Here is a 14,810-nt window from a genome sequence, read left to right as displayed (position 1 = left end):
CTATGAAAATTCCTGCACATGGAGTCTCTGTATGTGCACATATTTTACCATAGGCCTGCATAGGTAGGCATTTTCAATATGGAAAAATACACATTAAAATGTTTAGCACTAATCCTCTTAGGAGCGTCAGATGAGGAAGTGGAAGCCCTAAAATTTCCCTTCTATACTTTCATAACATATTTCTTTTAAGCTTATTGGTACATTTTAGGTATACAGTACAGTCACATTCACCATTGGAATCTTGTACCTTTATATGGTGTTCTTATTTTTCCCCATACCCCTGCCCTCCCTTCACCCCCTCCATCCTTCCCTATTTATAAAGACTGTTTCCATTTTTTTCCTTTTCTCATATTTTTTCTTTTCCCTTCTTTCCTTTCCCCTGCCCCTCCCACTTCTTTTATATTTTTATAATTTTTGTAATATTATAAAAGCCTCTTTAGCTACTTTAGTGTTTCAAGTGCCACTTACCATGTATGAGCTGTCTTTGTTTGCTGTTAATTTAACAGTGCTTGCATTTCTGAAATGAACCACTGCTGGAAAAAGTTGGGAACTCTGACACCTGCTTGGATTTGTAGTGTGGATGGAGCATGACTGAGGTACGCTAGCTTTACTGAAAGTTCATCAGATACTTATTATGTGAAGTTAAACAAGTCACTGTTATATGCTGCATCGTGGGCCTTTCCAGAATTCCTAAATTGAAGTCTTAACTCCTGGCAGTTCAGAATATGCCTATATTTGGAGATTGTCTTTCAAGTGGTAATTCGGTCAAATTGAGATCATTAACATGGGCTCTAATCCAACGTGACTGGTGTCTTTATAGGAAGAGGAGATTAGGATTTGGAGAATCAGCCATGTGAGGATGCAGGAAGGAGATGGCATCTATAATCTGAGGCCTCAGTAGAAACCAACCCTGCTGACAACTTGATGGTGGACCTCCAGCCTCCAGAACTATGACAAAATGGCTGGGAATTTAGCTTAGTGGTGCTATTGCCTGCCTTGCTGCCTTTCAAGCACAAGGACCCAAGTTCGACCCGCGGTACCAAAACAAAACAAAACAAAACACAAAAAATCCCCCCAAAACTCAAAAAACAAACACAAAAAACCTTTCTAGAACCATGACAAAATAAACTTGTGTTGTTTAAGAGAGAGTGGGACTTTGTCCTGGCAGTCCCAGCAAAGGAATAAGCCACCTGCTTATCTATGGTTTGTCTTCATTTTAAATGGAGGTCTTAGAACACAAATCACTGCCTTGTACTCACATTTAACCAGTTGTTTCATGTTTTAGCTTTTAATTTTTAAAAAATTGTTTCATAATTCTTTGCTTTTGCTCTTGGTATAATACAGTGCAAGGAGATAAATCAAGTATTCTTGTTTTACAAACAAAGAAACTGAGGCGCAGATGGATTAAAGACCTCCACCAAAATCTCATAACGAGTGGTCTCTTGAGCCATCAGCCTTTCTACCGACCATCTTGACTTTATCAGATGGAATATTTCACAGTACCTATCTCAGATGGTGCTTATACCCAAATACTGCACCTCCATTTAGCAGATAATATCCAGCAACAAAAGTGTGCTAATCTCTCAGGAGATTTTACCAAGACAAATCTTGGGGCCATGCCTGTAAATCATACTTCTCAGGTTTTACTGAGCACATATGAAATCACCTCTAGTGAATCTATATAGTAAGAAACCAGAAGATTGGCTTGATCATATTGTATTTTAAGAAGTTAAAACCAGAGCAAGAAAGAGAACATCGATAAACCAGGAATTGGTTTCTCACCAAAAACTGAATGTACCCACACTTTGATCTTGGACTTCCCAGCCTTCAGAAGTGTGAGAGAGTAAGTTCTATTATTTAAGTAGAAAATGAGGAGGAAGAAAAGAGGTGGGGAGGAAGCTGTTAAACTAAAAAGGGATGTATAAAATTTGTTGTCAATGACTTGCGATTGTGCCTAATCTTACAACAAAAGTTCTGCTGAGATATATCCTGTGGGTCATGGAATTCATAATTTAGCTTGCTGGTCTTCTGACTCATTCCGGGAATTCCTCAACTGGCAACAATACCTCAAAGCTTCGAAGGGTATGCATTGTTTGAATTTACTGTGTATCTCTCTTCCTCCTTTAGTACAGAGTTAGAATTTTAGAGAAATTCTTTTAAGAAAAAAATATCTCAACAACAGAAACTGTACAGCAAAAAAGTAAATGATTTCAAACTAATGTAAATAGAAGCAGCAATGGTTGGTTTGGTGACATCTTTTCTCAGGGACTTGAGGAATCACTGAATCCACGGAGAACAGATTGTTCCATAGCAGGCCTATTAGATTTTAACAGCTAAGCAGATGTTCTCGAAGCTTCTGTTACCATTTTAGATGCAAAACCAGACAAGCTGTCCCGATTTTATAAAAAATATAATAATAAATCAATATATGTTCCCTCATGTCTTAACTAGGATTCATTTGAGAACATTCATAAAAGGGGAAGAGAAGTTTAAAAACTGCTATCTACAATAATTAATATATTCATTATACCAGAATCCTGAGACACAGAGAGAAATAGCAGCTGATAATTTATGAACACTCTGAAGGCTGCTGGAACTCAAGGTAGGAAATTGAAAGATAGAATGTCAGTAGTGGTTGTAAAGAAGCTCTAAGATCAGAGTTCAGGTGGAATTTCTGACTTTTTTAATCCAAAGATATTGCTGAAGAAGAACTTAGCACTGTGCACACTGAGTGACCCACTGCCAGGAGTTGTCCTGAAGTTCACATGGTCCTCACAGCTGGCTGTGTTCCTGTCACAAGGAACCCAACAGGCAACTGCTCTTCCTTAAAGTTCATTGGAACAACAGCCTTGAAATGATTTGCAACTTTTACAAGGCGTCTTACTTTCTCTGGCCTTACATTCTATGATGGGATATTCAGTACCTTGAGTAAACACAATTTCTGGTTTGTGTAGTTCCCCACTGCCTTGTTAACGTCACTCAGTGTGGAAGAAAGCTAGTCAGGCCCATTATTTGCTTGCCCAAATTCAGGTAATCAGGCCCCTTCTGAAACAAAATAGCCTCACTTCCAAAATGTAGTATGGGTATCAAAAATGTCCATAAACTAGAAAATATTTGTAATGCTATATTATACACCATAATCCACATAGGTGAGGCAAAATAAAGGGAAAAGAAAACAGCAGCAGACCTCAGACACTGGCAGTTATGATGTAAACTAAGCAGATTAAAAAATGTATTGTGCTTTTCTCTCTCCTATCTCTGCCTTTGTAAGCACCACCAGCTCATATATGAGGCTGTTGAGCATAGAAATAAAGAGCATGGCTCTTGTGATTACATCCTGGCTCGCACCCACCAGCTCTGTAAGCATGGACAAATGACTCCCCATTTCCCTGCTGAGCTCTGCCAAGGGTCATCACTGGACACAGGAAGGCACCCCAAAATACAGTTAATGTTGGTAGCATCTTGCAAGAGGCCCAAATCCCATACTGTAGTCCCCTTACCTGCAGTTTCTCTTTGAGTTTTCAGTTACATTCAATAGCAGCCTAGAAACATTAAATAGAAAATTATAGAAATAAAAGTTTTGTTAAGTTTTAAATTGCATGCCATTCTGAGCAGTGTGATGAAATCTTGTACCTTCCCACCACCCAGGATGTGAATTGTATCTTTGTCCAGCGTTGCCATATTGTTTATGCTACCTGCCTGTCACTTAGTAGCTGTCTCAGTGGTCAGATCAGCTGTCTCAGTATAGCAGTACTTAGGTTCAAATAACCTTACTTTTACTTAATAATGGCCCAAAGCACAACAGGAGTGATACTGGAAATTTGAATATATCAAAGAGACACTCTGTAAAGAACTTCCTTTAAGTGATAAGGTGAAAGTTCTCTACTTAATGAGAAGACAAAAATTATGCAGAGTCAACTAAGATCTCTCAAGAATAAATCTATAAAACTCTGTGAAAGAAGAAAAACTTGAGCTAGTTCTGCAAGAATTATGGATAAGACATAGGGTTCCATACTAGCTACAGTTTCAGGCATCCCCTAGGGGTCTAGAAACACCTCCCACCGCGAAGGGAAATTGCGACTGCTGTGCTTCTCCATGGGAGTACAAGTGCTCCCCAGGGAAAACAATGCCCTCTGTTCGGGCAGAATGTTCCTTTAGAGCAGCTCCCAGGTCTGCTGCTAGAATAGCCTGGTCTCCCATCCTACCTACTGCCCAGGTCCTGGTGTGGAGGGTGCACAAGATTCACTTCGATTGTGCACATCTTAGCGCTGTGATTGCACATATTCACTGTGCACACTGCATTCCCATAAAACCATACTCAGGAAAAAATGACCCGATTTCAGTCCATTCTTTATTAACTTTTCATCAAAAATACAAATCCCTGCATGTTTAAAGCTGGGTTCACGTTTTGCTATCTACTGAGGGCACTTGGGTGTGAGAGAATCTGGCAGACACAATTCAAGGACAAAGACAGCAGGTTTCAGTAATCACTTGTATCTTCTTCTGCTTACTCATCACTTGTTGTCAGCTACTACATCACACTTTTCTCCATCACAGAACTTATCCCTTCAAACTTAGTGGATATGAAGATGACAGGGCTCTTGATTGTCCCTCACTGCACGACTCTAAAGAGGTGCTACGATTCCTACCCAGAGAAAATGAGCTGTGTTTTGCACACCTTCATCCTAATTTGCATCTTCACAGCAAGTGAAGTGGAAAAGACAATTAGTGTGATTTTCTAAAAACATATTCATTTTTAATATAAAAAAGAAAACACTTAGAATTCTTTTACCTGAATTATCCAATTATTCCATGCTGTTCTGTCGTGACACAGATATGATTTTAGGTGCAACTTGGGGCATGCCACACAAACCAAAGCAACTACAAACCAAAGGAGCAATCTGGTGCATTTATTATACTTTGTAGAAGACTACGGTTGGGTTAAGGTTCATTAAAATCTACCTTCTTCAGAAAGCCTGGCTCAGCCCATTCATTTTGAAGCATTCTGAGTGCTGGCAGACTTGGGCAAGCCAGAGCTTTCAGTTACATTTTAAAGGCAAGTACAGTTATTCCTTGGCATCCAAGGGGCATGGACTCAGACCACCCAGGACACCTCAGTCTACATGTGCCCAAATTCTTTATCTAAAATGGCATGGTAATTTATTTTGTTGTTATTTGAGATAAGGTCTTGATATACAATCCAGGCTGGCCTTGAATTCACAGTGATCTTCCTGCCTCAGCTGCCTGAGTGCTGGGATTACAGGCCTGACTTCTCAAAATGGCATGGTATTTGCTTTTAACCTACACACACCCTCTTGAGTGTGTCACCGTTGGGTTAATTATAAGACCACATAATGTAAATTTTATGCATGTACTTGTTCTACTGTACTGTTTTTTGAAAATTACAAGAAAAAACTCTGCATATATTCAGTACAGCTGCAATGTTTCTCTGAAATGTTTTTGAGCCATGGTTGGTTGGATTTGAGATGCAGAACCCATGGTTGTGTGGCTGCCTGTGCTTGTCACGTCATACAGTGGTACAGTACCAGTTATGAGGTGGGGAAAACAATTGCATTTGATTGTCTGTTAGTGTTGGTCCTATGTCCACAATGGCCTGAGTCACACCGCTAACAAAAAGCAGAGCAGACACCATACGAGGGCAGTGCCCAGGGGACGGGGTGCTTGTTTGGCCTGACAGATGCCCCCAACCACAGTTATCCTGAAGTGATCCAGATGGGGATGCTGTTTGAGTGACAGACTAGGAGTTCTAGGATGTTCTGGGAGGAAGAGAAAAAACATGTTCCCTGAACTCACCAGCAGACTCCTCCCTTCACCAGCCTGCTGAGCCTGCCTTATTTCTTTGACTTCTGCCACCTCCTATGGCCCCTGTGGTGGCTTCCTTTTCCCTCAGAAATCTGACTTGTTCATCCGTTTCTGCTTCCTTTTTCTCTTTCTTCCTACCCACCTCCTCTTTTCTCCTCCCACTGATGTTTTCTCTAGTTCTTCTCCATTCTTTCTCTGGATAAAGTTGTGCCTGCCTGGAAAGGACTGGGGAAAGGATGTACAAATCTGAACTTCGGAAGTGAGCGGGAGCTGTTGGCATTTTGAGACATTTCAGTCTTATGGCATGATGAGTGTGCCGTACAGGTGTTGTGGAACATTCCTCACCCCTGCCGGGCCAGGTGGGCATCTCAGACTTGCAGATGGGTTCAGCGACTGTCAGAAACAATTCAGAGGAACACAGCACCGAAAGGCTTCACCCACTGGCTGAGTTTCGAGAACATTTCCCTGTTCATTTCTCCCAACTGTACTTTCTTTTCACCTTTCATGCACTGCTGTGGCTTCAATCTGCTTTGTCCCCCTACAAATTCAGGCTGTGGGAATGTATACATGAAGTATGAAGGGCAAGGAAGTCAATCTGAGTGTGGTGTTTAGAGATGGGGCCTTGGGGAGGCAATTAGGATCAGATAAGGTCACAAGTGTTTCAAGATATATATTTTTCTTATACTCATCTTTTTTCTCTTTATTCCCCACTTTCTTGCTATATGCTTGCAATAGCTAAGGTGGAGCCTTGCGATTGAATATCTGTGGCTTTATAAGGAGCATGAGAGAAACCAGAATGCACACATACATCCATGTGCACGCACACACAGGAGCACACCTTGTTTCTCACTGTGACACCCTCCACTCTCACGACTCTGCCTGCAAGAAGGCAATCACCAGAGGCCACCTGTGAGCCCAAATAAACCTCTTTTCTTTGTAAAACTCACCTAGTAGTCTCTGGGTTCCCTTATCCATCTGCTCTCCTGAACTTCCTATGTGAATTTACCCTTTGCTCAGCTCCCTTTAAACCTGTCAGCTGCAGTTACAGGATTTGTCGATCAAGGGCAATTTTTAAAGCTTGGAATTCAAGGCAGCTGGGCCTATGTTCATCTCTGAATTTGATTTCTTACCAATTCTCCAGATAAACTCCTTTCTTTAGTGACACAACACACCTGTACTACCTGTCCCCAGGATGGCAGTGCAGTCATGAGTTGCTTATTGATTGGGACATATTCTGAGAATTATGTTGCAAGGTCATTTTTGTCACTGTAGGACCACCATAGAGTGTCTCTGCAAAAGCAAAGATGGCTAAAACATCACTAGGATTATCACCTGTGTGATCCACAAGTGTTTGATAAAACAAGTTTTGGTGCCTATTACCTCTACTCAATCCCTCCTCCCTGCCAATCCAACTCCTACACTTCCTCTTTACTCTGGCTGTTTAACAAAATGTGCTTTAGTTCCCTGCCCCCGGAGATAGCTCTGTTCTCTAAGTCCCTTTAGTGGATATATTCTTTCCTACTTGTCCTATCTCCTGATAGTGTGTTCCATTAGTGATTGTTGCTTCTAATATTTTGGTCTTTCCTTCTCAAGCAAATTTAAAACTCCTCAAATGGAGACATTATCTCTTTTTATTATATCTCTACCATGACATGTGGCCCAGAACTGAGTATTCATGTGGTAATTCATCTTCACTAATAATTAGCATGAGATCTAGATAAGATGTTCTCCAGGTCTTAGGAGCATGAGTTGTCAAAGTTCAAGTACGACAAGGTGTCGTGGTGCGTGCCTGTCATCCTAGAACTCTGGTAGACTGAGGCAGGAGGATTGAAAAGCCTCAGGAACTCAGCAAGCCTCGTCACAAGTAACTGGAATTACAGGCATGTGCCACTAGCTCTGGCTTAAAAGGGACTTATTCTTGATCTCCAGAACCTTGGGCTTTTTCAGCCATTTCCCCCAGAGTACCTTTTCCCTCTCAAGTGGAAGTAACAAAACTGAGGTATTGGATAAAGCAGTCACACCTGTCTGGGATGCTGAGCTGACGCAGACACAGATACTGATAATCGTGTGCCAATAATGTTATCAATACTCAGCAATCAGGAACGCTGATATCCCCCGAAGACAGGAGACATAGCCACATAGCCGCCCTCTCCTGACTTCCTCAGGAGTGCTACTTTGTCACATCATCTGTCCTGTGATGCTCATCTACTGCCACCTGTCTTATCTGTTTTTGTTTCTTCCCCCTCTTGGTACAAATTTTCTGTATTAGCTTTTCATTCCTACAACCAAATATCTGAGAAAAACCAGAAGAGGAAAGATTTATTTCAGCTCATAGTTCAGAGTCTCAATCCGTGATGCACTGACTCCAAAGCACACACATCATGGTAGAAGTGTGTGGTAGAGGAAGAGCCAGAGAAATAATCCTGAAAGAATGGCACCAGTGAGTGGCTTTCCTACCTGACTCTCAAACTCCTACTATCTACTTCAGCTATGAACACATCCAGGGGAACTCACTGATGACATGCACCCTCACAATCTAATCACGTGTCTAGACATCTGCTAATCCAGTCAGGTGACAAAGATTAACCATCATAACATGCATGGGAACATTAGCTGGTACCCACTAATAATGCAATAACAACGCAATTTAGATATATAGTAGGTTTTCTTATATTGTCCTTTTGCTTCTTTATTCCCTTCTTTTATTGGCACATGTTTGCAATACAGAATGTCTACATCCCTTCAGGGGAATGGGCAGATGCAGCATACATGCCATATCTTGATCATTTTCTCCAACAGTTCTCTAATTCTTTACTTGTGTTCACTAGAATCAGGTTAAAATCCCTCTGTGGAAAATACTGCGTCTTTAAGCCAGTTGTATTTTAAACAACCTTCCCATAGACAATCTGGTTCACATTTTTCTAAGAGTAACTAGCTCACAATTCTGAATTTTATTTCTCTGGTATTCTGAGTATCCCAGCAATTCCATATCTGTAGCAAGTGTCTCTCATTTACACTTTTCTGGTACAACTGGCTGATGGGTCAGGGCACGGATCGTTCCATTGGGCATATGACTTCTTCAGCAATTCCATCCTTGTCCCCCAAACAAGAATAAAAGTCAGTGGATGCTGCCAATGATTCTCATTTTTGAGGGATAACTTCTAGTTTTCAAAAATGAGCTTAATACCTACCAGTTTAAAAAAAAATATGTAACACTGTATTTTTTTTTTTAAGGCTGTGGGTTAAAAGGTGTAAATTGATGAAGGATTAGATTTCAGAAGAGCCGTGGGGATAGCCACATGGACATTTTTGTTTGAGAATACCTGCTCCTTGAGGAGCAAGACAAAGTCAGTAAATAACTATTAGTAGAGGCTTAAAAAGCAGTTTTCCTCATTCTCAGGAAAAAGCCACTCTAGACACTTCCTCAGCTTCTCTCTGTCCCTTCACAGGTTGGGGACTCTTCAGCCTCCTATTGAGGTCCAGTGGGACTTATCGCTGATCTTCTTTGTCCCAGGCACAGGGCCAGACCTACAAGCTGGGACAGTTCTGCAAGTTAAGTCCTGGGCCTGGCCACCAAGAGATGGTCCTGCTTCTGTGCAACCCCCTGACTGGTTGCTCAAGGCACCAGGCCCTCTCTTTGTACCCAGGCGCTGGGGCTGGTTCCTCTGGAAGGGTCTTCCCACTATTTCTCACTGCAGCTTCCTCTCCATTCTTAGGCCAACTAGAGAGCTGCCTTTTTTGAAATTTTACCTTTATGGAAATTCCCAAGATCTTCAGAGCTGAGGTTAGTCTTACCTTCAAGTAGTCATCGATTTGGTTTTAAACATGTTTTCTACCACCTGGTGGGTACTAGGTGGGAAGGAGAGGTGACACAAACTGCTCAGCTGGCATTTTGAGATAGAAGTGTCACTCTCTTTTTTGATGTGTAGCTGGTTTGTGATGCTCCTTTTACTTTTATGGAGTAAAATTTTAAATCCATCCCTTGAAATAAGGCAAAATGACACTAAGACGGCCCAAATCATGACACCCTGGGGTGATATTCACGGTGGCTGCTGATATTCAGCAATAAATATGGGCCGCAGAAGCTGGACATGGTGGCAGGCACTTCTAGTCCCAGCACTGGGAGGCTAAGGAGGTGGATCATTTGAGCCCAAGAATTGGAGACCAGACTGGACAATAATACATCAAGACCCTATCTTAAAACAAAAACAAAAAACAGGGAGGTGCTATGGCTTGAGACAAGTACTTTCCTCTATGCTGTTCTGAGATACACAAAGATTTTCCTTAAAACAACTCAAGGTTTTTCCTTATTATAATCCTGGTTCTTTGTTCCTCTTTCCATACCCAAGACATAAGGTTCACCCCATTCATGGAAAATGTAAATAGTTTTCTTAATATTTTCTCCTATTTTATGGCTGTGAAAATTCTCCTCTGCTTTGGAATGTTTTCTATTACATTTCTTATCAAGTGTGCACCAAGGACAGAGAAAAGAGATCCCATTTATCTTGACAAAGCCAAAATTCCACAGGGCATTTACTGACTCATAACAAAGAAGGAAACTAAAGCTTTTCTTCCTCTACAGGTATAGTAAGTCCCTCACTTCCACTTACAAAGAAGTTCTGTTCTGGGAGGACATTCCTGAGTCAGATCTGTTGGTATGTCTTACAAAGTGAGTCTTACACACCTTTGACACAAATATACAATGTAAAGCATAAAAATGCCAAACACACACACACACACACACACACACACACACACACAGAGTCCCCAACTGTACTGTACTACTGCACACTATGGCGCTATACAGTAAGCACACAGCAGCACAACTGTGACAATGTCCCACAGACGCATGAGCTACTTCAGAGATTTGTTTGTACCTATGAATGTTCATGATGTGATGTCTGTTCCTATCTGAGAAAGTCTGCAACTCAAATATTCCTAATTTGGGGGCTTAATGTAGCTACCTTATCAGTAATTCTTCTCATTGTTTTTTTTTTTTTTTTCAGGGCTGAGCACTGAACCCAGGGCCTTGTACACTCTAGACAAATTCATTCCAACTGAGCTACATCTCCAGTGCTTTGATGTTTTTTTAAATGTAGCAACTTGACTTTACATCCTTTGTCTATTACAGTTCCTGGCTGTCAAAGTCTCCAGGATCCTGGTTCCTACTCAGTATTTTATTTCTCCTTTGCTTCACATTTTTAGATAAGTCTACCTCAGGCTTCCCAATAAAAGACAGAAGAGAGGTTGAGGCATTTTCATCTGTTCTGTAACTTCGCATGCCCTTTACTCACTTCGAGGCAGACAGCGGAAGCACTGAGCTAAAACCCCAGTCCCTCCTTTACTCACTTCGAGTAGAAAAGAGGTCAGTGAGGAAACAGGGCTTGGGGAGGAGTCACCCACTGAGAAAACTGTGCCTGACTGGCACCCACTCTACTTTCCCTAAGGGATATGCAGGCAGCAGAGGCACACCTGGCCTGCGTGTGACAACACTTCCTTCTTGGCACAAAGCAGCCTGGACAAATAATCAGGAATGTTCTTATCCCCAGTTTGTTGAAGTGATGCATTTTCTGGACTTCTATAACTTTAAACTAATGTCTGAATATAAGGAGCTATTATTGTTAAGATTTACAATAACATAAAAATGTCTCCATCCTTAGATTCATCCACTCTTTTAAAATAGTCTTTCTTCTAAGTGGGTCAGTGACTCAACTATCCCATGCATGTGTCATACTTAAAAGGAGGATGACTAAGGACAGGATGGTTCCAAACAACTTGGATTTTTCTACTTAAAAATAAATATATACAGAGAAAACAATTTTACAGAAAACTGTACAACAGGGAGTAATTTAGTAAATTGGTCTCCAATACAAGAAAATATTGTTTATAGCTAGGGAAAACAAATGATTTGCTGAACTTACACTTCAGTGCTCCTTTATTCAGGGAATGACACTGCCTCACATGAATAAAATGTAGATACCTCAATAGCTATTTTTGTAACTTAAAACTGCCTGTTCTTTCCCCATCAAATCAAGTGCAATGGAGTAGAAGTTCTGTGTCTGTCACCAATCCTTTATTGAAACTGGTAACTTACATACTTTATAACAGAACAACAAAAATAATGTTCGGTATGTACAGCCTTTGTATGGACTATCTGACTATACACAAGGCAAAGTGAGGACATAAGCTAATCGCATCATCTGTGCACACAGACACCAAACAGACAACATGTGCACATTACAGTGAAATGACATCACAGGTCCAGTGGAAACTCAGAGTAATACAAAACATACTGGTCTATTGCAAATGACATCTTTTTCAGTGCCCCGCTCCTGCTCAGTAGTCATCTACCCAGAGTCAGAAGCAGAGATTGGTTGTGTGGCTATAAGTCTCTTAAGTGAGACAACCTCTGCGGATAAGTTTGCTATCCCCTGCTTTAAGTACAAGTTCTCTGAGTCAGAAACTTTGTATCCATTGTCTTTAATCTCCACCACTCCAGTTTTGAAACCATTCTGAGTCTTGCCGCTCAGGTCTTTTGGGTGCCAGTGTTCTGATTTGAGAGACCAATCTTGAATGCTCGTCACCTGCACTGAGAAAGGAGGGAGGGAAGAATGTACCATACTTGGGGTGTTATGCTTGCCAAGTTCAAAATGTCTTTTAGATGTCATGTCAATGGGTGAGGAAAGTTTTTGAGTGGCCTCAAACTCGTTATCAAAGGCTTCTACTTTGATCTGCATGGCTTTGGCTTTGATCCGAAGCTTATGTGGCAAGGCAGAGGAGTTCACCTCGGGGACTTTCACCACTGTGGTGTGCACATGTTTGAGCTCCACTGGGGAGTGGATGGGGCCCTTGGGGACCTGCTGCTCGTCTTCCCCATCGGAGGACTTTCCCACCACAGCATCGTCGGTCTCAGAGGTTCTTGGAGAGTTACTGGAGGATCTGTTGACTTGCAGGAGAGGAGGAGAGTGTGAGTAGCTGGCAAAAGAGCTCCCCATGTATCTCTGGTAGATGGAGGCTGTATAGGAACCCCGGTCATCTCTCGGTTCCCTCGGGAAGGTCTCCAGCTCCACTGGCTCCTGTTTGATGACCTGGAACTTGCTCTCAGGACTTCTGCAGCTGCCCTGAACAGGACTTTCCTGCGTGTGCTCCCCAGAGGATGCCTCAGACATGTCCGACACGGAGCTCTGTGGAGAGTGCTTGATGACAGAGATGCAGCTGCCTGCCACCAGGCCCGGCTCGTGCTCGTCCCCAAAAGCATTCCCAGACGTGGGCTTAGCGGTCTGGTAGTCTTGAAAGTACACAGCTGTGGAATTACTGAGTTTCTGGATCTCCTGAGCATATGCTGTGGAGCTAATTAAACCAAACTTTAATTTTAGGGAAAGCAGTTCAGCTTTTAAAGTGGCATTTTCTTCTCCCAGCGCAATTAGTTTGTTCTCTAAAACCAGGTCATTCAGCCTGCGCTTCTCACGAGAACGTTTGGCAGCTTCGTTGTTTTTCCGCCGCTTCTCCCAATACATAGCATCCTTCTTCTCATCGGGAATGAATTCCCGTTTTCTCCGGCAGGCAGAAGATTTGTTTTTGCCCACGCTTCCCTCACCCAGAAGCAGCTCTTCCGCTGTGGACAGGTCCTCCGGCACCTCGGGCAAGGCTGCAGTCAGTACCATCATCTTGTCTGTGTTGCTGGGAGTGTCAAGGGATGCCTGCTCCTTTTTGACGGCCTGCATCTTTCTCAGCTGCATCAGAAACAGTCTTACCCTAAATATACAGCGGAGGAGAACAAGTTACTTTCCCAGTATTCTCAAATGTTTTTAAAATCCATCAACAGTCTTCCCTTGTTCACTTTCTGGGGCAAATTTGTCACGCTCCTTTTACTGAAGAGGGTAAGGTCTTCTGGTTATCTGCAACATACAAAAATAAACCATTACTCATTGGGATAAATGTCGGCTGCCAATACACACAGGTAATCGCTAAGCATCTGGAGAATATAAGCATGAACAAGCCAGAGTTCTTTCCTTCCAAGTTTGCAACTTAAAAAAAGTTGAAGTACTCAAATACTTTCTATGTAAAGTGATAAAGGTCCTATCTGCAGGGGGTTCTGTGCTCTAAGAGTAAGAAAAAAACTAGATAAAACCACCTTTGGGCAGGGAGAAGTAGAGGATGGCTGTGTTTAACGAGAACTGGCCAGTGTGGCTGTAGGGGGTGGGCCATTACAGGAAGGAAGTAATAGGTCACTGCTGATTGGTGAGTTTCTAACTAACACTTGCACATTGTGGCACTTCTGAATAATTTCAGATAACATTTATATGGCTGCTGAGCGAACATACCTTCCTCTTCAAAGGAAATCCGCCAAGTAAAGACCTCCAACATCTGTAAACAAGTTTTGCAATCATGGATAAAAGAGAACATAAATGGAGCTGAGTTTTATTTCCAGAAAACTGAAAGCTACATGAACAACTGAGTTGTTGGTCTTCATGTGGACACACATCAGCCCTCACATCTATCTGCCTACCAGGCTCACAGTCCTGCAAACTCCCCAGTGACTCATCCTGCCCAGGTGACAAGGACCAAAGCTTTCCACACAACCAGCATCTCAGGAGTATCTGTGTTTATAGATTAGAAATGTCCCTTTTTCTGATTCCTTCAAATTGACTTATCAGAAGGAAATACTAAAGCCTTCAAAGTATTTCTGGATCCTGAAAATTCTGTCCTAATAGGATGCAGTTATAGTAGCTCTGGACACTTACTATTCAGTCTTTTTTTTTTTTTTTTAAGTAGAGTACCCTCTTGAAACTTAAAAGTGTTTTAAACCAAGACGATGTAAGTATGGAAAATACTTCTTTCAGTTTTACTAGTTAGTTTCAAATAAAACACAAGAATTCAAAAATAGAATCATCAACTAGTTTCTTCTCCCATGAGTGAAATATTTACAATATGCATTTGGCCTGGCATTTACGTTTTTATTTTTTTAAATGTGGTGCTGAGGACCC

General features: G+C 41.8%; 1 protein-coding gene across 1 annotated transcript; it reads right to left on the bottom strand.

The window, feature by feature from the left end:
* Positions 1-11,804: 11,804 nt before the first annotated feature.
* Nfil3 (nuclear factor, interleukin 3 regulated) lies at positions 11,805-14,545 on the bottom strand. The gene has a single exon (XM_010607605.3). The coding sequence runs from the start codon at positions 13,560-13,562 to the stop codon at positions 12,171-12,173; it is 1,392 nt and encodes a 463-aa protein (XP_010605907.1). The 5' UTR covers positions 13,563-14,545; the 3' UTR covers positions 11,805-12,170.
* Positions 14,546-14,810: the final 265 nt, after the last annotated feature.

This window comes from Fukomys damarensis, unplaced genomic scaffold (assembly GCF_012274545.1).
Source record: "Fukomys damarensis isolate Sample0158 unplaced genomic scaffold, DMR_v1.0_HiC HiC_scaffold_27, whole genome shotgun sequence".
Lineage (NCBI taxonomy): Eukaryota > Metazoa > Chordata > Mammalia > Rodentia > Bathyergidae > Fukomys > Fukomys damarensis.
Note: the sequence above shows the minus strand (reverse complement) of the source record. Positions and strands in the feature narration are given on the sequence as shown.

Excerpts from the sequence above, each read along its gene's own strand:
- Nfil3 (XM_010607605.3), bottom strand. The coding sequence starts at position 13,562 with ATGCAGCTGAGAAAGATGCAGGCCGTCAAAAAGGAGCAGGCATCCCTT.